The following is a 23,173-nucleotide window of genomic DNA, read 5'->3' as shown; positions in this document are numbered from 1 at the left end:
GGGTCAGCACATGACAGGAAAGCAGAAGCAGACAGAAAAGGAAGGATGCTCCCAGACTACCCAGCAGCAGAGCCAGGAAAGCCCAGCCCACTTTGGAGTTAACATTGTTGAAACAGCTCCTTATTTTTCTCCCAAGCCATCTTAGCTCCCATCTTGCCCCATTGCTATTGGTTCTGTCACATGGGCTATGTCTACACTATGAGCTACCAATGTGATTCCCAACACACACACACACACACACACACACACACACACACACACACACACACACACAAGCTCATTAAGAGTAGTGTGAGTATAAATAGTTGGGTGGCCATAGTAGCACAGGTAGTGGCAGCTTGGCACAGAATACTTGTGCTGAATACTTGCCCAATGGGTTCAGATGGATTTGTACTCAGGACAGCTGAGCCATGCATATGTGATCTGGGAATCAGCTGCCTATCTCAGAGTAGACACAGCCATAGCCTCATGTACAACTCCTCCCCTCACATCCAGGCAGACAGCTAATCCTCCTGTTCCTTCCTCTCTGCTCTGCCCTGGTCATCTTAGATTATTGAAGCCTCCTCCTCTCTGGTCTCCCCAATACTCACCCCTCCCCCCCCCCACACTCTTCCACTCCATCCAAAATACAACTGCTAAGATTCTCTTCCTTATTCATCAGTCCCAAATTATCCCTCCTCTTTTGAAATCCCCCCACTAACTCCCTTTTACCATCACATCAAGTTTACACTTTTTATCCTTGCCTCTGATGTCCTATACTACTCCATCATGTTTTCAGGCTGGATTTCCTCTTAGCCCCCTTCTCACTCACTCTTCTCCTTGTGGCCCCTTGCACATGAAACAATCCCACAATCCCCCAGTGGTAGGCCCCCCAGCTCTCCTCCTCCAAACCCCTCACTAAAATAATGTACGAGATCAGGAATCAGGATGAAGATGACCTACCCCTATGCTTGTCCTCTCCTCTGAGCTTGCTGGACATTGCATCATGATGTCCTCAGAGTAGGGACTGATCCCTATAGAAATTTAACACAAAGACAGTGCTTTAAGGAAGGGAACTTTCTCCCAGCCCTTCTCCATGCCTTAGTTACAGTCTACCATTCAGGATTCCATTTTTTCCCTCCTCTCTGAGCACCATAACTGGTGGTCTGCCAGAGAAACCAGCTCCTCTCCCCTCCCCCTCCCAATCACCAAAGAGAACAGGGGGAGGGAGAAGGAGGTTAGCAGCTGCTACTACAGCCCATTGGAATTCTTTCCAATTACTTTAATAAAGCTATTCCAAATCCCTTCTCCCACAAAAGGGCAAAGAGGGCAGTGCTGGAGGCCCCTTTTACCCTACACAATTAGGATGGTACTAAAAAAGATGAAACCAAAAAGAAAAAAAGATGAAACTAATCTGCCGAGCAAGAAACTAGTCAGATGGACAGATAAGCCCTGGGCCTCGAGACATGGGGGAGGAGGCTGCTGAGAACAGGAAGGCAGGATTAACCTGGGATTTGTGAAATCAAAATGACTAATGAACCCAATAAAGGTCTAGTGCTTCATATAGCGCATTAAAGAATAGCAATGTGGCCATCACCAGCGTGAGCTTCCTCAGAGCAGGGCCAACATGGAGCAAGCTCAGAGCACAGAGAACAGGGTTGCTAGAGCCTAGGGGACAGTGGCTCAATACGACATTCTTTGCTATATCCCGCTGCATTCACGGAGCATTTTTCTGGTCCATGCATTAATATATCTTCTAACTAGTGTTTACCTACATGGGGGAGTGCAAATATTAGTATTGGGACAGCCAAAGAAATGGCTCTTTGGCTAGGGGTACAAAGAGCACTTACATAGGCTCCCTCCCCCACCTGAGAACAGGGGTTACAGGAAGAAGCAAGTCACACCTGGGGTGTTTGGGATAACCCCCTAGGATTCTCTTAGGAAACAGCTGAGGTGCCCTAGGTCAGGAATGTTGTATGATGGGTCAGAGATCAGCCTGGAAACAAGATGTATTAGAGAGAGAACAGCAAAACATTAGAGAGAGAAATGAAGTGGGGCTGGAGAAGGGAGGAGGATGTATGGAAAGGAGAATCCACACTATTGGGACAGCTAGGAAAACAGAGCCATGAACTACAGCCAGAGTCTCTTGCACAGAGGGAGGGGTTAATGACACTAGCACTTTCCAAGTCACAGCCAGGAGCAGGAGGGTCTTGCCCAGCTGATTAACAGCAGGTCAGAGGGAGGCAGAGGATATTGCAAGGACCTAGGCTTAGCCCTTGTGCTCTTCTACAGTCCCTACCTTGACAAACCAGTTTGATTTTTAGGCCTGAGCTACAGGACTGCAGTGGCCTCAGGACTCCTATCACTGAGGAAGGGTGGTCTGGCCTGACTAGATGGGAAAGCAGAGCCCCCAGGCTATCAGCTCACACCACAGCATTGGAGGAGGGCTAAAGTATCTCTATATTTCAGCTACACCACTCAGTTGTCTTGCTTATGGTCTCCTGCCTTACTAGAAGAAAGCAGGCAACTGGGGTCAACACAGGGAATAAAAGAGGCTGAAAACCAGGGGAAAGGACACTGCAGGACTCCTGCAACTGTACCTCAGTCCCCAGGAACCATAGCAGGGGAGAAATGCCCGGATCACAAAGGGTGATCTCTGTTTCATTAAGGTCACTTTGTAACTGTGTCAATATTTGCCAACGCAGAGAGCTGGGCCAGTCACCCAGAGTCAGGAGTGGGAACATCCTGAACCAATCATTCTAGTTTCAAAAACAACCTCCATTCACACAGTTTAGCAGCAGCACTGGGCCTAGCTGCACCCTATTTTCATAACAAAAAAACATAGTAGCATGAGCTTTCGTGGGTAAAACCCACTTCTTTTATCCATGAAAGCTCATCATACATTTTTGTTAGTCTCCAAGGTGCCACAGGATTACTCATTTTTAAAGTTACAGACTAACAGGGCTACCCCTCTGAGCCTATTTTCATAAGGACTATTGAATAAGGGTGCATCCAGCCGTGATAAGGTGCCAGCAAAGCATTTGAGATGGGCTCTCCTGTCATCTTATTCAACATTAATTCAAACTGGCTTGGATCCGGAATCATTGCCTGGCCTAAAAACTGGCTAAAAGCTCTTAAATTAAGGGGAATGATACATGACAAAGGAATGAAGTACAGGAAAGGATTTAAAGAGGAGAGCCACAAGAAGCAGTAGCAGCAGTCTGGTCTTCCTACTGCTTTAGTAACATTCCAAAATGGGAAGTAAAAATACTAACGACATTCTTGGTAGTAATCGGTTACATGGTCCAATGTGCTAGTTGGAGATGTAGGAGTAGGGAGGGAAGGGTGCTAGAGGGCTCCCAGATCTCCACCCCCATGGGGCTGCCAGCACCCACACTCCCTAGCAGAGTTTAACTGTTAATGGGAACCAATAAGCATCAGTTTATCAGTTAACTGGTTAACCTCTTACATCCCTAATTCTTGGGTGAGTGTAAATAGGAAGAAACTGGACACCTATCAGAATAATCCTAAGGGACTGTAAATGGGCAGGCCTGTTCTGTAGAGCCACTTGCAGACCAAGCTTGGCTCTACAGCTCCTTGCCTCAGGGTCCGTTCACTGTCCACAGCACTTATGTCCAGTAACAAACCCTCTTCTTAGGGTCTGCTTTAACATAAAACCTACTCACAGTAAGGACTCTCCTATCCTTGTCTCCCACTGGGCACAGCCCTACATCTCTCAAGCCCACCTGTCACCAAGCTCTCTACCAGGCTCTATTCAGTCTTCTCCCTTGAAGTCAGGGTGTGGTACTGGCCCCTTTCTTGGGCCTGTATTTACTGGATTCTCAGGTGGCTCCTCCAGGAGCTTCCAAGCAGCTTCCTTCCTGAGCCTTCTCAGCAGCTCAGTTTGCTTATGTGCACAGTAATGGTCCCTGAATCCTCCTGAGAGATCTTGATGAAACTCTCATGGAGGTATCATGCAATGCTCTCCTGGAGTTTCTTACTTCTTCCTCTGCAGTAGGACGTTCTCCACACTACTCACGGAGAACTTCGGCAGATACCATGCAGTGCACAGGCTAACAACATAGGGTCTAGGCAGCTTTGGAACACCAGCAGCAGTGCACTGTGCCTTTGTAACATTCAGGAGTGAGATATCAACTAAAAGCACCATTGCCTGCAGAAAATGGTGCCACCTTTTAGGGTCATTGCCCTACACTCCAGTGCCATGTAGTGGAGTAATTCCCTCCCCATTTCCTTCACCTCTGGCAGCCCACACTTTCCAGGGCTGGTGCTGTGAGTGGTGCCACACCTGAGCTCTCCCAAGCAGAAGTGTCAATGAGCACGTCTTGGTTAAAGGTTACAGGGAGCAAAAGAAGGGCATTCTGAATCAAGTTTTGCTTTCTGTTATGATTAGACTGACAATGGTACCTCTGTGTGCTGCTTATCTGCAGCTGCTGCCTTGAAGAGGTCCTTCTCCACACAGGATGCCTGGGCCAGATAAGGATGAGAAAGAAGAGTCAGTATAACATGTTCAATGAGATTCTGCAACCCAGTGCTGCATCAGACCATCTGGGCATGGAGGGTGAAAACTATAGGCAGCCTAGAGAAGGAAAGAGCAGACAGGAGAAAGGTTCAGGAGTCTGAACAGGAAAAGGAGAGAGAAATGCACCAGGACATAACAGGACTTCCATGGCAGCAAATACAGATGCTGCAGACCCTTGTGGACCTACAGGTTCAGCTGTTATGCGCTTGTCTCCTTTTTCCATCCATGGAGAACTCTACCACAGCACCTCCCTTCACACACACTCCAACATTCCACGTAATGGCAGAGGAAACATATTTACCCCTGCCACTCAACCACAAGGTAAGGATTTTTGTAAATGGTGAGCCAGTTAAATGATAGTACTTGACTGGTTAACTATTGTAACCAGGGTCCCACTGCAGCCATGAGGTCCTACCACCCACCCCATCAGCCCTGCTGCCACTGGAGTTAACTGGCAAGAGCTGTTTAACCTGTCAGCATTCCTACATAAGGACATTAAGGACAACAGCAGTTTCACATACACCAACCTGTGAAAGCCCTATGTAACTAAAATGGATAGGAAAGTTCTTAAGTTCTTTCTCTGTAAGTTCCTTTCCATTAATTTAGTAAATTTTAATGTATTTTCTTTGTATTAAGTTAGAGATTTGTTTGTGCACTGGTTTTGAGTAAAATTCTATTATTTGGAAAATAATTCATCACTATTAGTTCACAACACTGCTGCAGTGCCTAGCACTTGTGAAAATATCACTCATCACTGTACTACAGTGTGACAGCTCATTGGATCAGTGACAAAGTATAATATTAATAAATACCAGAAACTGCAAATTTAAAAGGTACAGAGATAGTATTGGTGTATACCAAGTACCAGATAATTCCTAACAGGCCCCAAAATATCAGGGGCAGGTAGAGAAAAAATATACCACAGCGCATTACTGTGGCTAACTTTTAAAGTGCTCTTTGCAAGCCTCCCTAAGCTATATAGCTCCATGCTAAGCTCTTCTAACATCCCTAGTATCTAGCTGTTCAAACTGTTGACAGCTGCTCCATAGCCTCCTGGTAACATCCTCCCTTTGCTTCACAGATTTTATGTAAGACACAGCAGATAACTATAGCTATTAAGATTCCTCCTCCCCTCCCCCCGAGATACAATTTTGTAAGTAAACAATACCAGCACCCCTTCAATCTACCAAAAGCACATTCAACCATCATTCTGCACCTGCTTGGGCACGCTGTTCCTAGGTGCTGTTGAGGTAGCTGGTGTATAGCTTTAAGAGGCAATGGAGCAGAGAAGTCCCCGGCAAGGCTGATAGTAGCATTTCAACATTGCCAATGGTAATTCACCCATTGTAGCTTTCTGAAGAGTCCTGTATTCTTCAACATGCACCTTGCTTGAGCAACCAACATCGATGTCAGTGATCCACTGAAGCACGTACAAGTAGTCCTTTCTTATTGATCTACTCTGTGGCAAAGTGGCCAGATGCCAAAATAGGGATATGAATGCCATCCACTGCTGTTTGGGAACCCCATTGCTGCAAATTCATCCTCTAGGTCTTGCACATTGCCTGGAGTCACAATCTTGGATAACAGAGGATGACTAAGGCCCCCGCATTGGATTTTTAAACTAAAAAATTATTTCACACTGACTGGCACTGCAAATTTCCACAACGTAATTGCTTTACTTTTCCACTATCAGCAAAGTTCTCATTTTGGGGTCCCTATGCTGAAGGGCTGATGTAAGCTTGGCACACAGATCCAGGAATGTGGCTTTGAGCATCCAAAAGTTCTGCAGCCACTGCTCATCATCCCAAGCCTGCATTATGAGCCAATCTCAAAACCAGAAGCAGTGCGCCATCACAAGCAGCTGCTCTGCAAACATCACCAGAAATTTTGAGTTAGTTCTATACCCCTCTGTAATCTGTTCTCCGAGAAGCTGTCACATTCCCCATGGATTGGTTCTTCTTACAGCTCTACATATACCAGAGGATTGCGTGTCCTGTCCTTGCAATGTTTATGACAGTAGTGCAGAGTTGTGCAGGTGCCATGCTTCTGTCAGAGATAGTGGACTGAGAAAATGCATAGATATGTGGGATTTTTAATGAAGGCATGAAAATGATGGGGTATAGATGACATTATGGGATAAAGACAGGTGGACACTTGGAAACTAAACCTTACACAACTCACTTGATCTCCATCATGCCTTGTCAAAACATCCTGTGCTCTAAGGTTGCAGGGTGCACACTGGGATACCTACTCATGGTGCATTACACCTGACACTGACCCAATTACTCCTGGCAAGTACATGCAGCACAGGTGCAAGCATGTAAGCAATATTCTAACTATGGTGGCTTTGTGGCCATGAATTTGAGATAGACTACATCTACATTACAAAACTTTGGCCAAGTAACACTGAACAACAGGTGAAGGGGAAATCTCGCTCCCCTGGGGTACAGAGACCCCAGAAGGGTCCGAGGCCGGAGGTCAAATCAGTGAGGCAGGAGAGAAACTTAGAAGAGAAAACTTTATGATGCATGCATGCAGGCTGTCACTTCCAAGAGTGAAGCAGCAGCCCTGACACACAGATTCAGGGAATCTTTATACAGTATGCTTAGACAGTTCAGTTGTGGATTGTTCTTCTTTAACATATCAAAGTCTCAGCAGAAGTACTCTGAGACTTCTGTTCACCCCAGGAGTGCTAGAAGTAAGTTTTTACAGTACACAAAGCCACATGAGAACTTGAGTGGAGGAGTCTACAAGGCAAACTGTGACAAAGATAAGGGTTTACATGACAAATTGTGACAGACTAGGAGTCTCCATGAACTTGAGATGGGAGGCATTGTAAGGGTCTTGATTAGAGCTAATTTGATTTCTCTCTGTTACAGGGAGAGAGGTCTGGAAAACTTTTAACCCTTACAGCAGTTTTCTTTTAGAAAGTTATGATTTCTGCACAGTTCCCCCCTTTAGACACAATTGGAGTTATTTGATTTTTCTCCCACACAGGCATGAAAGGAATCACGCACCAGTCAAAGAGGACGATGTCCCTAATGGGGTAGAACTAAGGAAAGAGAGGAATTCAAAGAGAGAAACATTGTCCAAATACAAGAAAAAGGATCCTAAGAGTAAAGAGTCTAATGCTGTAGAATTCTCTCTCCAGGAAATGGCTAAGAGCCCCATCACTGGGGACACTTAGACAAGACTATTCTGCCCCTGCTCTGGCTCTGGAATGAGGCTGGATGGAGCCTAGTACAACTCTTTCATATTTAAGATTCTATACCCGCTAGTGCTCAAAGCAGCTAGTGCAGGGGGGATGGATGGCTGAGGTCAGCAGCCAGGGGAATAAACAGAGATCCAGTGCCATCCAATAAGCTTTTACAGAAAAAGCTCTGCCCATCACATCTAATAACATCAACTAATGGTTACTGGCTTCCAGAAGCTCTTTGCTGTGAGGTGTACCGAGGGCAAAGGAATGCAGGCCTTAACTCAGTAACAGCCAAGTTCAATACACAACTCTGTCTTCCGCAGAGGCACAAGTGAAGCATCTCCCTGGATTTGAGGCTGGGGCTACATGACAACTAGAAAAGGCAAGTACAACCCCCTTGTTCACAGGTGCCAGGAGTTTCAAAACTAGATTCATGGGCATGGCTTTGGCTCAGCTGAAATGAAGCCATATCAACCAAAGGAAAAGCCCATTTGTAGCTGTCTCACTGGTGGGAATCTTGGAGTAAGGCCATACGAGACCCCCAAGAGCTTGGTTCTCCCACGAGTGACTGGGAGAGAGACCCAAAGCCTTTGCACAGCAGAGAGAAAAGGAGCCCATCAGAGACAGGAGCCTTTTAATGAACAGAGGAACTACACAGTGCATTCAAATTACCCTCACTGAGACAGATAGACTCAGCCCATGGAAACTGAAGAGTGTTCAGTCACATTTGCAATGCAGAGCTGATCCATTCACTACTGGAGGCAAAGGAAGTGCTGAAGCAGAGCCAGCTGACAAGAGGTAAAGAAGGAAAGCCCAGGGAGCAGCTATCGGCATGCTCTTGAATGATAAGGCTATAAAAACACTAGACAACACACAGACCCTATGGAGAAGTGTCCTGCCGTGGCCTGTAGCGAGGAATGGAATGGAGCTTTGTTTGCTCTAACTGTAATCTTCAAAACTAGAGAAATCTATAAACCCTGCAGTACCCGGCTCAGCATCTGTTCAGTAGTGCCTGGTTCTACGATCACCCTCAGTGGACGGAAGGGGAAGAAATAACTGAAATACAGTAGTGCAACTGTGGAACAAAGCCAAACCAAGGAGAGGAGGGAGGTTAAAAACTGATTCAGTAGCTGCTTGTTTGCCCTCACTCTTGCCACATAGCACTGCGGAGCAATGAAGCTCATCTAATCCTTAAGCAGACTGGGGACAGGACACCAGTAGCACCATCTTTTGCAATAGTTACAAGTGGGATTTTCTTTGTAATAAGAGTCTCACACCATCAGCCAGAGCTTTCCTTTCAGCAGGCCTAGCACACATTACACACACATTTCCAGCAGAGAGGTGCACTTGGTGAGCAATATTTAGGGCTCGTGTACATTTAAAAACACTGCAGTGGTGCAGCTGTAGTTCTTCAGTGAAGTCACCACTGTGCTGATGGGAGGGGTCCTCCTATTGATAAAGATAATCCACCTCCTGAGAGATAGTAAGTAGGTCATTAGGAAAATTCTCCCATCAGCCTAGGGCTGACTACACTCCTGAGCCACACTATTACACCAACCTAATTTCCTAGTGTAGACTAGGCCTTATGTCACACCTTCCTGACCTCTCTAGGAAAAAGGTGAGAAGCACTGCTGGCCCTCGTCCTGCTACATGGGGCCCTGGTCTCCAAAGGAACAGAAAGACACAAACACACAAAAGTTAAAAAATAGATTTTATATCCTGTGTACATATAGAGAAGTCAAACAGGTCAGGCAGGGGTTGGGAAGATGCTGAGTGTCAGGTCCCTGTCTCCACCTCCACCACCTCCGCTACAGCACCAAATCCCACACCCTCCTGTATGATGACCACGTCACTGGAGGAGCCCTCATCCTGCATGATGATGCATTTGTGTTCGTGCTCAGAGACAGTGATCTCAATGATGTCATTGTTCACTTCCAGGTGCCCAGCAGGGGCCGCACTGCCTAGTACCCTGCTCACCCCTGGCTCAGGGGGGCTGCCTGAAGGCTGATAAGTGGCAATGTAATGCCCATTAGTAGTCATCAGAAGTTCTGCCTCATTTATTGGTGCCTGCATCGCTACTGACTGCACCATAAGCACTGTAGGCTCCTCAGTACCCCCTTCCTGGGGGATCTTCCTCTTGAGCCTCTTTCTTGCAGCCTTTGGAGTGTCCATGCCTAGCAAGACCGCAGCCTCCACAAACGTAATGGAGTCTCTCTCCCCCTTATGTGTGATTTTGTGACGCTTGAGGCTCTGCAGGAGGGTGTAGCCCATGCCACAGACATCACACTTGTAGGGCATGTCCTCCAAATGGGATTTCTGGTGCCGGCGCAGCTTCGTGGCCAGCGTGTAGGCCTTGCCGCACTGCTCACACTTGAAAGGGCGCTCGCCGGTATGGAGGCGCTCATGGGCCCGCAGCGTGTGCGGGTCCTTTAGGGCCTTACCACATACCGTACACAGGTGGGCCTCCCCAGTGTGAGAGATGAGATGCCGCCGCAGCTCTGGCAGCTGGGGGAAGGCGTCCCCACAGAAGCGACACTTGTAGGGCTTCTCACCAGTATGGAGCCGCAGATGGCCCCGCAGGTTGCCCTGCTGCCGGAAGTCCTTGCCGCAGTAGGGGCAAATGTAGGGCTTCTCCCCCGTGTGGAGGCGCATGTGGTTACGCAGGGATCCAGGATTTGCCAGGTAGCGCTCACAGATGGCACACTTGCATACCTTAGGGTTGGCTAGGTTAAGTTCCTTCACGAGGTGGATCTTCCTGTGGATGCGGAGGGAAGGCCGGCGGGCGAATGTCTTGCCGCATTCCTCACAAGCAAAAGGCCGCTCGCCTGTGTGCAGCACCTCGTGCTCCCTCAGGTCCCGCTTGGTGCCATAGGCCTTGTCGCACTGCTTGCACTGGAAGGGGCGCACACCCCGATGGAAGAGCACATGGGCCTTGAAACTCTCCTCAGAGCTGTAGCTCTTGCCACATTCAGTGCACAGGAAAGGCTTGTAGCCAGTGTGGGTGAACCGGTGTTTTTTGAGATGGCAGAGCTGAAGGAAGGCCTTGCCGCATTCTCCACAGCGATATCTTCGCTCACCAGCCTCATCCCTGCATGGCAGGGACTTTTGCTGAGATGCACCCGGGCTCCCAGAGGGTCCCTCCTCCAGTTCAATACTGACTTCCACCTCTGGGTAATCGTCCTGTTCATCAGAACCATCAACCAGGACATTCTTCTTGTACTCCAGGGGCTCCAATTTGGAATGGCCTTTAGAAACATGCCCTACTTTCTTGTGTGTCTCTGCACCACCTCCCTCAAAAGTGCTTGGCCTCTTGGCCTCCTGCCCAGACACCCTGGCATTGTGCTCCTGCAGACACTTCTGGAACTGGCTTGCCATTGCATGCACTTTGCGTGGCTTCCCAGCCAAGCGAGCGCTGAGTCGAACCCCATTTGAGGCAGACAATGGCAGATGGAGCTTCCCATGACCTGCCTCTTTTGGTTTCTCATCTGCTCTCTCAGCCTTGGGTTGGGGGTCCATCCCTTTGATGGACTCCTCTTTGCATCTGCTGTTAGCCTTAGCTGCTGAGGTACTCTCACAATGCTGTTTCTCTTTCCTCTGAACCTTGGCTTCCCCAGACTCATGTCTAGGAGTCATGCTTTCCTCCTCCTCCTTCCTGCTGTTATCCTGCAGCCCATGGGAACATTTGGCTGGCTGCTTCCTGGCTTCAGCTCTGGTTTCATTCTCCATCACCTTGGAGTAATCCGGATCCCCTGCACAGACACACAACAGGGGAAAAATCAACACTGGCTATTGGAAGACAGCAGGCTTGTGTTGTCTGGAACAGAGAAAATGGGGGAAGTTAGACAGAAGTTTCACCTCACCCAGGAACATCAAGCATCTGGCCTAGATATCTCTCTCCAAACAAGGGAGGAATTTCAACCCCAACATTCAGGCAGGACTTTGGTGAGCTAGGTCATGGGTGGTAAGGCTAGGACACTGCAACGTTCTCCATTCTGCATTGCTACTTCCTGAAGGGATGTTGGGTCAGGGTGTTAGTCACAGGGCCCAGGGAGCCTGCAGGGCCAGAGTATTGGCCATTGAGCCCCAGCTACTAGTGTGCCTTCCGGACTCCTCAAACATGGATAGTTCTAGATCAACATCAATGCCAGGGGGTTATTCAGAGCAGGAGAATGCTTCCACACAGGTGTGATTAGAGCCATGAGGAATCACTTCTGAATGGTATGTAGTTATAGCTACTTTGGAGACAGCAGCCCACCCCCCACCTGGGTATTTTACCAGCAGCAAAACAGGCAATTCCCTATTACACTTCCAGAATGCTCACAATAAATATCCCACACCCCAAGTAGATTCTTCCTCTTTCCTGGCACACAAAGCAGCTAGATGGTGTCCTCCTCACCATACTACACCCTCCTCTTCTGAGAGAGTGGGGAAAGCAGGACAGTATTACTTCCCCATTCCCAAGGGGAGGGGCCCAAGTCCCTACAACAATGGAGAGGGGGGAATCTCTTACTGAATTTATAGGGCACTCCAAATTCACTATCCCAAGGGTTAGCAATCCCTGGAGCCTGCCTTATTCTGGAACTGCACCAGTGCTCCAACCTCAGAGAACACTCCAGTTATGGGGCTCCAGAATCATGTAGTGATCTTTGCTTAACAGCACTGTAGTCACGGCTTTTTCATAAGAGAACGAGGTCTGCATGTCCTGTGAAAGGAATGTACCTGCAAAGGGTTCTGATGCATTTCCACATGGGGAGGCTCCTTCCCTTTGCACCACAGTCTCTGCTCCTGCCGTTGCTATCTCCGTCACAACTGCAACTGCCAGTTGTCCCTTTGACTTCTTCTCAACAGGAACAGCTATACCCTCCAATGTGCTCAGCAGCATTTTTCCCTCCACCTGGACAAGATCAGCTTGAGCCTCGGTAGGCCAGTACAGCAACTCAGTGCCTGCTGCAATATGACGCCGCACTTGGACTTGGAGTCTTCCACTGATCCATACCAAAGCCACATTTGTCTCCTCCTCCCTCTGGCCTTGCTTCACCAAGCTGTAAGACACCAAGCACAAGGTCAGCACCCACTTGGGGCATGAGGAGATCCTACTACCTTCAATAGGAGTGCTAGGCTCTGAAGGCGTCAGGCTCCTCACGGCATTTCAAAGCAGCAGCGCTCCATGGAGCCCAGGATCAGCTGGGGACTCTCCAACTGATCCTGGGCTCCATGTAGTGCTGTCACTTTGAAATGCTGTGGGGAGCCCAGCATCAGGCTCCACATGGAGTTTCAAAGCAGCAGTGTTGCATGGAGCCCAGGGTCAGTGGGGGAGTCCCCTGCTGATCCTGGGCCCATGTGGACCTGCTGCTTTGAAATGCTGCATGCAGTCTGGGGACACCCCAGCTGGCCCTGGACTGCACACATTGTTTCAAAGTGGCAGCACCATGTGGAGCCTGGGGTCTGGTCCTGGGCTCCACATGGCGCTGCTGCTTTGAAGCATTCCCTCCTCCCTCCCCCACTTGCTGCCTCTTTCTGATAGAGACAACAAGGGGGCAGGGATGCCCAGTGAACTAGTGTGTTGACTATCCAATAAGCATTAGCCACTTACATCCCTATTCACATTTACATGGTGTCTTTCATCCTGAAGAAGCTTGAATACTAATTGTACAGCCAGGAGCATTTCCCACCCCTGAAATGCTGCCAGCTGTGGGATGGAACACAGAAGATAGCACCTTCCAGCCACACAAGATTCAAGTAGAGCACAAAAACAACTGAAAAATGCCCCAGGATGAGTTACCAACACCATATTCTGAAGCACCTGGGCTATTTCTTGGTAGTCTGCCATTCATGTATTGATCAAGCCTGATTGCCCATCCCGCAAAAATGTTATAATGGCTATAGATCCTCTCTTTACTCTTATCAGGAAGTCCCAAAGGTGAAATCTTATGCTCTTTCATATACAGTTACTAACCTCCTCCAACTAGAGCTCATCTCACAAATGGATTCATCACTGCAGCAACCAGACTGAATTTCCTGAAATGCAAAATGAATTCAGAATAGTCTTACAAACCCAGTGGCTGCCCATTAACTGGAAGCTGGCTGATGTTCCTCGCACTTCCTGCGCCCATTCTCTACACAGCAACTCAGGCACTCAGAAATAATAGTGACTGGCAGACAATAAGGACGAGGCCTGACACCTAGTGATGGGTGCTTGCATACTTTCCCTTCTACGTTGGAAATACTGAGGCAAAGGCTGCACATGGGAGCCAGGCACCAGCCAGTAAAGAACAAAGGGCTCTAGCAGATGGGGATCATAGCTGGACACCTGGCTCCCTTAGCATGGCAGTGCCAGACTGAATGCCTGGGCTGGGATCTTCATCTCTCCCCCTGCCCCACTTCTTTCATGACGAGCTTCTGTGGGGGACACAGTAGCCTCTCCAGGAATTGAAATGGGGGGGGAGGGTGTTCGAATTTACAAGGGGGGTGTCAGGGCCGATGAGGGGCAACACCGTGAGGGTGCAGGGGGTCTGTATGGAACCATAGTTCACAAAACTGGGGGGTGTTGTGGAAATTCGGGGGTATACACCCCTATGGGGGGGTGGACGGAAGCCCTGCCCACCCCCACCACTGGCTTGTCAGCCAGCTGGAGCTGCTGCGGGGTTTGCCTGTCAGCCCGGCCGTACCGTACCTCCGAGGGCGCCGTCTCGGCCGCACAGTCCAGCTGCTCCGCCCGGGGCCCGAGGAGCGCTCCCGGGGACAGGGCTCTCCCCACGCACCAGACGCCCGTGCCCGGTTCCTGAGCGCGGGAGGGCCCCAGGGCCAGCCCCGGAGGGAGGCTCCGCAGGGCTGCGCAGGGCGCGCCAGGCTGCACGGGCGGGCGCTGCTCGCGGCCTGCGAGGAGACAAGGGGGCGGCGGCGTCACACGGGCCGGCAGGCGGGGCGGGTCCCGCCGGGAGCTCGCACTCGGGCCCCGCCGCCCCGGCCACTCACCCAGGCGGCCCCGCTCCATGCCGGGCTCCGGCTCCCGCCGCCTCACCGGAGAGGCGCGCGCCGGCCCCGTTCTGCTCACGAGCGGGAGGCACCGAGAACAGGGGTCCTGGGCCGAGCCCCGCCCGCACCGTTCCCCGCTCCCGGCTGCCCCGTCGGGGACGGAACCAGCCACGGAGCCGGCGACCGCGCCCGGACGCCTTTCGCGAGGGACCCAGAAGCGGTTGGAGACCGGAAGTGGAGAATGGGGGCGGGCCTGCGTTTCCATGGAGAGGGGCATCCTTTTCCGGTTCGGAGGCGGATGTTTGTGAGCAGGTTTGACAGGCGGGAGCCTCCGGGAGCGGCTGGCTGGTGAGGGGGCGGGGGCGGCGGTCCCCGTGTCGGTGTCGCGGGAGGAGCCGGGGCAGGGTCGGTGTCGCGGGGTCCGGGTGCGGAGCGCGGCCTTGCGGCTGGAGCGAGCCATTGGCCGCCCGGGTGCTCCCCCGGCTGGGCCCCTCCTCGCGGGGTCGGGGGATCGCGGCCCTGGGCCCGCGCGGGGAGCCGAGCCCGGGAAGCAGCCGGCGCCGGGAGCGGGGGGGGGGGGGGACTTAGGGGCCCCGGTTGGTTTTAGCCCTTTGGGCTGCGGGAGAACTGGGCCGCGCGGGGCTTGGCGGGACCCTTCCGGGCGCGAGCGAGACCTTCGACCTTTTCGGTTTCTTTTAAAAAATAAGGAAGTTACCGGGGGAAAAGTTGCTGCCCATAGAGACTCCCCCCGGTTTGTCTTTCTAGTTTCAGAACGATGCTGCTTTATTTTTAAGGGCTGGAGATGAGGCAGGTTTGTCAGTGAGGGGTCAGCCCCAAGTGGAGCCAGCCTTGGGAGCCCTTGATGGGGTGTTCTCAAAATGTTCACTGGGTACCTCTTTGTGGATGGAGGAGACCAGAAATTGCGTTTTCTGAGTAGTCCAAGGGACAACAGACATGGTGCTTTTCTGGCTTCCTGTAGCCACCCTGGAACACCCCTCCCACTTGAGAAAAGCTGCAAATGGGTAAGGAAGAGAAGAGTTAGAAGCTAGGTCTGTGGGTTTGTATTGGGAGAGTGTGGAATGGGAGCAGAAGTGTTTCTGATAAGGCAACTGGCATTTACCCTGCTCAGAGCCCCAAGGCCAGAGGTGACAGATTTGCAAAAATTTTGGTGATGTCCACCCAAAGTCCAACCCTTCCCCCCCTCCCCCGACACACACACCTGCCTAAGGTTCCTGGAGGGAGTTTGGGTGGGGGAATGGTGGAAGCTCCAGCATGGAATTTGGGTACAGAGTGCAGGCTTTGGACTGGGGTGGGAGTGGGTATAAGAAGGGTGCAGGGTCTGGGAGGAAGTTTGGGTGCCAGAGGGTACAAGGGTTCTGGATCTGGGTGGGAATGTGGGTGTGGGAGGGGTTGGGGTGTAGGCTGTGGGTTGAGGCAGGTGATGGGGATGCAGGCTGTGGGAGAGAGTTTGGGGACTGGAGGAGGTCTCAGGGAGTGGGATGCAGAAGGGAGTTTGGGTGGAAGGGGGTGAGATGTGAGAGGGAGTGCAGCGCTTACCTGGGAGTGGCAACGACACCTTAGAGAAGTGGGGTTGGGGGTCTCTGCATGCTGCTGCCCACAGGCATCGCCCCTAATGCTCTCATTAACCACAGAGGTGCTTGAGGTGGGGGCAGCGCACAGAGACACATATGCTCCAGGCCATAGGGATGTGCTGGAAGCTGCATGGTACAAGCAGACAGAAGCTGCTCTAGCTCCACTGCACTCTGGTGGAGGGAGGGAGGTTCTCTGGGGAGGTGGCGGCGGGAAGGTTGGGGGGCACATATATAATTGGGGGGAGAGACCCAGCCCTGAACTTTGGTGAAGCCAGACCCATGTCTAGGAATGTTCCTGGTGCCCAGGCACCACAGGTCTATAGAACTCACCCAAGCCCCAAGGCTGACTAATGTCCAGGTTTACAGAGGAAACTAAGGTACAAGGGGACTCAGTGGGGATAGGCCACAAGGAACTGGTTTGTGGCTGGCAAGAATGATATATTACCTTTTAGGACTATCACATGATTTCAGTTCCTCAGAAGTTCAGAAAAAATCCTTATACTGTGGGTGGACAACAGACAAGCAGCCTGTGCAACTTGTGCTGAGACTCAGCTCAGTGTTCCAGCATTTGAGATAGGATAAGGAATTCCATTGGATTTGGCTTTTACTACAGCACTGGAGGACCAACATGGTGCAGCAAGCAGCAGTATATCCATATCGAGTTAATGGGGTAATTAAAAACCTGGAAGAAGATTTGGCTCTTGGCATCTCTCTCACAGGGTGATTGATACCTCTGAAAATGCAGTCAGCTGAGACATTTGAGTTAATAGTTACTAGACTTCAGGGTGAGGGTTAGGTGGGATATTTTTTTGTCACTGGGGCATCATGGACTTTGGGACTCATTTTTGCAGCACCTGAGTTGGTTGGCTCTTTCTGAGAGGCTGGGCTAGTGCTGTGGTGAGTTACAAATCCTGGTGTGTTGAATGGGCTGTGAGGGTGGTGTTGACACTGAATAGGCTATACAAGAAAATCTATGTATATTTGCATAAAAATTAGTAACATTGAGCCCACAGTAAAAGTTTAGGAACTTTTTCTAATTTGTAAGGCAAAAAACCCCCAAAAACCCAAAAACTATGTGTGCAGCAAAGGGTTGCAGATACTAGCAAGGACAGAGAAATAACTCAAAAGGGCCCTAGAATTTTTATCCATATTGGGTCTGGCAGTTGCTGATTAATGTGATATTCAGGAATGGGGATTTCTGCTTTGATTGATGATGTGTTTCTTCTTCAATGTGTTTAAATATATGTCCAGGGCAAATGGTGATGTAGTGAGCATTCTTTAGTGTGGAATATTACATCTAAATAAATAATAGAACTGGAAGAAAAATGACCCAACCCTAGACTCAGTTGGAAAGAGAGGCTTGGAGAGCGAGAATAATTGAGAACCTTATGCAGGAAGCACTAAATAAGACAAGTTCATGATACGATAGTACTGAAAAAGAGTCAGTGTCAGTTTGAGGCCTCATATGAAGAAGCTTCATAGAAACAGAGAAGGAGGTCTTCCCGGGGGTACTGCACTCATCTCTGGTATCTTGATATTGGATCCTGAAAAGCGCCTCAGAAGTTCACAGGCAGGCAAGAGGGTTTAACTCACTAAGAGATGATGCAAGCTCAATCTGCTATCCCTTGCACCCCCATGGTACAGGTTTCTCTGTCGTTCCTCCTACCTGCACTCCTGAACCCATGAATATCCGGAGAGGGAAGCAGCCTGCCTGTGCAAGGGGCTGAGACGTGCAAATTCTGAAGTGAAAGCTGGGGACAGCTTTTCTTGGGTGGGAACATCAGCTGTCATTCAGGGTACTGTGACTCTCTTTTACTGCAGAAATATAAAGAGCCTAGAAATTGCTGTGCTCTATATTAGGTAGCACCAGCATTGGAGACCCCATCAGTGAGAAGAACCTGCTAATGTGGAATTCACTAGATGCTGGCCTTCAAACCAATAACTTGGCTCTGTGGGTCAGTGCTACAAGCTGTTCCTCACGCCTGATTGTGGCTCTCCCTGTGGTAAAGACCAAGGGAACCCAGCTCCATGCTGCCCCTGGAACTAGTACCACCACTGCATGGCAGAATTTGAACTTATTCCTTAACCATTTTAGGGTGCTGCTTTGCAAGATGCTGCTGGTGAGTAGCAGTGAGAGCCAGATGTGTAGAACTCCTATGAAATGCTTTCCACTGATTGAAGTAGTAGTATCAGTTAGGACTGAACCAGAATGGCTGTGAGTTGAGACACTATCTTGCAAGGTTCTAGGTCAGGGGTGAGCAGTAACTTTTGCAGAGGGGCCACTTAATTAATTTTGGTACATGGTCATGGGCCAGCTCCATCCCCAGAAAGGGTGGTAGAAGGGGTGGGGCTAGACACTAGTCCCCCCCCCCCCCCCAGAGTTGTCAGGGGCTGGAAGCATTGAAGTAAAAACATAGCAAAGGGCTCGTGGATCTTGGCCCAGCTGCTACTGCGTTGCCTGGGAGTTAGCTACCCAGGGTTGCTGCGGTTATTTAAAGGGCTCACAGCTCCAACCCCCACCAGGATAGCGCCGCAACTAGGAGCCCTTTAAATAGCTGCAGCAACCCTGGGTGGCTCCCAGGCACTACAGTAGCAGCGGGGCTGGGAGCTTCAAACCCTTTAAATAGCAGCAATTTAAAAGGCTCCTGGCTTCAGCCCCTGCTGGGGTAGCACCTCAGGATTCTGCTGCCTAATCTGGAAATTCGGTGGTACAGGCAGCAGGATAAAAATAGAAAGCAGCCAAATGCAGTCTATGGGTGAGATCAAAACATTAGGTGGGCTGAATCCAGCCCCTGGGCCTCATCTTGCCCGGCCCTGGTCTGGAATCTAAGATGGGACCAGCTGAGGACAGTTTGCATGCAACCTCCCAGAGTTATCAGACTTCACATCTGAGTGTCTGCTGGATTATCAAAGAAATTATACTAGGACTGGAGATACTTTAATCAGACTGAATCACTGCAAATGTTGGCTGCAGTTGCCATAGAAACTGAATCTTGTTGCTAGCTGTGAGGAAGGGTTGTCACTTGGCTACTGCTGCTGCATAGTTCCAGCATTGGCTCATGGTCCAGAGAAGCAGTGTCCTGCTCCATATCCCTACTGAGAATCAAGGGAAGGTTTGGCAGCTTGTCCAGCTCTCAGGAGGGGTGCAGGAAGCAGTTTTGCTTGGCTCTCTAGTTGACTACAGATCTATCAGGCCCTGCATAGTTTCTGATTTGCCTTGAAGATCCTCTGCCCATATATGTCTGTGTTGCTCTGGTTATGGGAATCTGACTTGACTTGTAACAGCTCCCAGACATTGGGGAGCCAAGGATGAATTAAAGATTAATTCTGAGTTTCTGAGAAAGAGATAAGGAATAATCAGAGCCCCCATCATCCTCTAGCAGAGGGAGGGACTAACTCAAGGTTCTAACTAATGCCCTGGCAAAATCCCCACCCCAAATTTGGCAATGGATTTAGCCCCAAGCATGTGAGTAAGACTGTCATTAGATTCTCACCCTGTTCACACTCCACAATGTCTTTGATGTTCCTGGTAACTATTCTTAGGCTTCTTGCACCCTTGGAATTCACAAGCAGCTGTAGGAACTGGGAATTCAAAACACCAAGCTACTCCACCTCCCTGCACTCCAGGAAAAAGTTACATTGGATTTACAACCATATTATCCTTTGTTAGTTTTCAGGCGAGGTCATGTGTTCTGCTGCTGCTTAGTTCCCAGCTGCTGCAGTCCTCTTCTGGGCACTCAAACATAAACAAGACCCTGTCCCATCCCAGAACCCTTCCTTCTAGAGCAGTGATCCCCAACCTTTTGTGGCTGCCGCGCCCAGAGGTGGGGGCCACCCATGCGCCCTGAGCCCAGGGCCGGCACCGCGCATGTGCCGCGCGCCCAGGGCAGGGGCCACGCATGTGCCACACGATGGGGGCGGGGCCAGCCCAGATGTTTCGGCAGGCGCACATAAATGCCCAGGCAGGCACCATGGCACCCGCAGGCACCACGTTGGGGACCACTGTTCTAGAGCTTACACATGCCTCAGTTCCTCTCCAAGCCATCCCCAGAAAAGGTTTTGGGGAGAACTCAGGCATATGTAGGCTCTAGAGCAGGGGTGGGCAAAAGGGTCTCCATGGACCAGATCCGGCCCACCAAGCGGGTAGATCCGGTACCCATGCTCCTGGTGTGGGAGGAGACGTCCATCGCTCCCCTGCCCCTAGGCCAATTAGGGCCTGGGGGCAGGGGAGCGCGCAAAGCCTCCTCCCGGCCTGCCAGGAGCATGTGGCGCTATGAAACACTGCTCGTGGGGGGAGCGGTGTATTCACCTGCCCCCAGACCCTAATTGGCCTAGGGGCAGGGGAGCGATGGACGTCTCCTCCCACACCAGAAGCATGGGTACCTTGGGGGAACTTGGGGTGGGGGCAAAGGCACTCCCTTACCCCCAGATCAGTCATTGTGGGTTGGGTACCTGGAAATAATTTGGCCCTGTCCCTTCCACTTGATGCTCTGCCCCTTCCTGTGCATCCCAGAAAACTTCAAAAAAATTTGAAGTGCCCCCCAGCAAAAAATGATTGCCCACCCCTGCTTTAGAATTTGTCTATCCCTGTGAATGGCAGGTGTCTCATTGGCTGCAACATTAGAAACCTGCTGCAGCCAGCCCCACCTGTGCCTTATGCAGTGGTGTCATCATCGACCTTGTTTGATTATATCTGCCTTGGGGTGTGCAGCCTTTTAGCCTCCAAGTTCCCATCTTCATGGTGCTGTTAACATTAGTTCCTGAGAGCAGGGTCTGTTACCTCGGTTTCGTCGATCAGCCTCATGCATTTAACCAGAGCATCACCATTAAACTCAATATTGGCTGTTTCTTAGATTACTCCCTAAAAAATGGGAGCCTCCTGAAGACATTCTACTCCAGGTGAGATTGAGGGACAAACTTTCAGCAGCAGCAATTGATTCTTGTGCTCTGGAATCTCCAAACTCCCTAGGCTCCTCAGTATCATAGCACAGCCTGTGCAGTACTGCCCATATCTGGTGTTTGTGTTATGGAAATAACATGGGGCGTATCCTAGCCACTTGCCCTATGTGTTGAAATGGGAGAGAAGGGTTTTGCTGTGTGATGCTAAATGGAGAATGGTTGTGGTGATAGGGGGTTGGCATTCACACTGCATTTTAGTCCAGTCAGTGAAATTTTGCTAGGGACTCTTTAAGCTACATCCAATAGGATTTTATTTCTAATGCACTGGAGCACTCATGTGTGCCAGTACAATAGCTGTTAAGAGCTCTGTCACCATCCAGGATGGGAGCTGGGGGAAACAAAATCTGGGAAAGCTTCCAGAGCAGGGCCCTGTTGTGCAAGCAACTGGGCCCAGTGCCAGCACCACTGGGGCGGGGAGGAGTGTGTTGTGCAGCAATAATGGCCGATACAGTCAGTGTGTCAGGCAGGAACTGGTATAGCCTGTCACCGTCCCTGGTATCTCAGTGTCTCTCCCAATTTGAGTACTCTGTGGGGAGAACAGTCAGGCTGCAGCTGGACTCAGGGCAGAAACTCAATGGAAGGGCTAGCTAGGGCTCTTTCCCCTCCCAGTGGGAGGTAAAAGTGAAGGGTCTGCTGTTTAAGGTAGGGATGTTGAATAGCAAGTAATCGAATAGTCAAGTAATCACATGAATTCTGAGCGGTTAGTTGACTATTCGATAGTCCCCGGGGTTGTGGCTGGCAGCCAGTGCACTCCAGCCCCATTCCCAGGGATTCCTCTGCCACCCCATACTGCTGCTTCTGTATCAGAGGCAGCAGCGTGGGGTGCCAGGCAGGAGCTGGTCCTTAAGGGGAACTAATTTTAAAACCAGCTCCCCTTGTGGACTGACTGTCTGCTGCCTTTCACTGCTGCCTCTGATACAGAGGCAGCAGCCCGGGGTGGCAGCAGCCGCTGTTTGTGGGGAGTCCAAGCTCCCTGCGGACAGAGGCTGCTGGGGGTAGAGGAGGCAATCGTGAAGCAGCCTCTGACCGTGGGGAGCTCAGACTCCCTATGGACAGGGGTTGCTGTAATAGCTATCCTCTGTCCACGGCAAGCCGGGGCACACCACAGGCAGAGGCAGCAAGGGATGAGGGGTAGGGGGAGAATGCAACTAGTCAACTAAATTGACCAGTAAGCTTAGGCTCATTGGTTAATTGTTTAGTCAGCTAGTTGTTGACACCCCTGGTTTAAGATGCCCATGTTTACAAGTAGATGGGGTCTCTGGGTGGGCTTTGGGGGAGAGGTTTCTGGATAGGGTACAGTAAGAGTGCGAGGAGAAGGGGAAGTCAGGAGAAGGGATAAGGAGTCAGAGGCTGAGTTCAGTGGGGCAGAGAAGGGGTGATCCTCTTGATTTACTCTGACAGCCTATGCTGGCTGTGTTTTAAAGAAGTCTTATTGAGGGTGCAGAAACAGATCATCCCAATGTGAGAGTATAGCAAATATGGCAGGTGACCAGCTTAGCTTGACAGAGAAATCTTTGGTGAGCTTAGATACATAAAGGAACCTTCCAAAAGTGGACACTTGGTGCTCTAGACAGCACCCTTCTGTCAGAATAAACTACTCAATTTGCACTACACAAATTGTGTAACTTATTCCGAGTCTAGGTTAAAAGAGCTTATCTTGAAATTTGGCGCTGTGTAGACAGCACTAAATTTCAAAATAAGGCACTGTTCTGACAAATCCCTTAACCCTCATGGAATGAGGGTTACATGAATGCCAGAATAGTGTGCCCCCTGTTTTGGGAAATAGCAGGTGCTTTTAAAGATGTGGCATTGCTATTTCAGAATACTTCTGGTATCGCAAAATAGTGACTCAGTCTAGCCATAGCCTTGGACAGAAAACTAGAGAGCAGTCTATTGCTTGAATCAGGAACAAGAAAAAGGTCATGGAAAGAG

At 50.3% G+C, this 23,173-nt stretch overlaps 2 protein-coding genes across 7 annotated transcripts in view; one reads left to right on the top strand and one right to left on the bottom strand.

The window, feature by feature from the left end:
• Positions 1–9,413: 9,413 nt before the first annotated feature.
• On the bottom strand, positions 9,414–14,852 carry ZNF408 (zinc finger protein 408). 3 transcript variants are annotated; one of them, XM_075927603.2, is made up of 5 exons: positions 14,691–14,852; positions 14,389–14,591; positions 13,672–13,733; positions 12,435–12,757; positions 9,414–11,464 (listed from the first exon to the last, which is right to left on the bottom strand). In XM_075927603.2, exons 1-5 carry the CDS (start codon positions 14,707–14,709, stop codon positions 9,492–9,494), a joined length of 2,580 nt encoding a protein of 859 aa, XP_075783718.2. In that variant the 5' UTR covers positions 14,710–14,852; the 3' UTR covers positions 9,414–9,491. The 3 variants fall into 3 exon arrangements, with proteins under 3 accessions (XP_075783718.2, XP_075783717.2, XP_075783719.2); XM_075927602.2 differs by having other exon boundaries at positions 14,389–14,852; XM_075927604.2 differs by lacking the exon at positions 14,389–14,591 and having other exon boundaries at positions 14,691–14,827.
• ARHGAP1 (Rho GTPase activating protein 1) overlaps positions 14,846–23,173 on the top strand; it is a 38,242-nt gene continuing 29,914 nt past the window's right edge. Inside the window, exons 1-2 of one of the 4 annotated variants that reach the window (XM_075927610.2) lie at positions 15,002–15,038; positions 17,927–18,078. The gene's annotated coding sequence lies outside the window, so the exon portion shown is untranslated. Of the gene's footprint in view, positions 15,039–15,073; positions 15,096–17,926; positions 18,079–23,173 lie in introns of those variants that run through there. The other 3 variants (XM_075927612.2, XM_075927609.2, XM_075927611.2) reach the window with 3 other exon arrangements.

The sequence above is a fragment of the Pelodiscus sinensis genome, chromosome 5, assembly GCF_052426305.1.
Source record: "Pelodiscus sinensis isolate ZL-2025 chromosome 5, ASM5242630v1, whole genome shotgun sequence".
Taxonomy (NCBI): domain Eukaryota; kingdom Metazoa; phylum Chordata; order Testudines; family Trionychidae; genus Pelodiscus; species Pelodiscus sinensis.
Note: the sequence above shows the minus strand (reverse complement) of the source record. Positions and strands in the feature narration are given on the sequence as shown.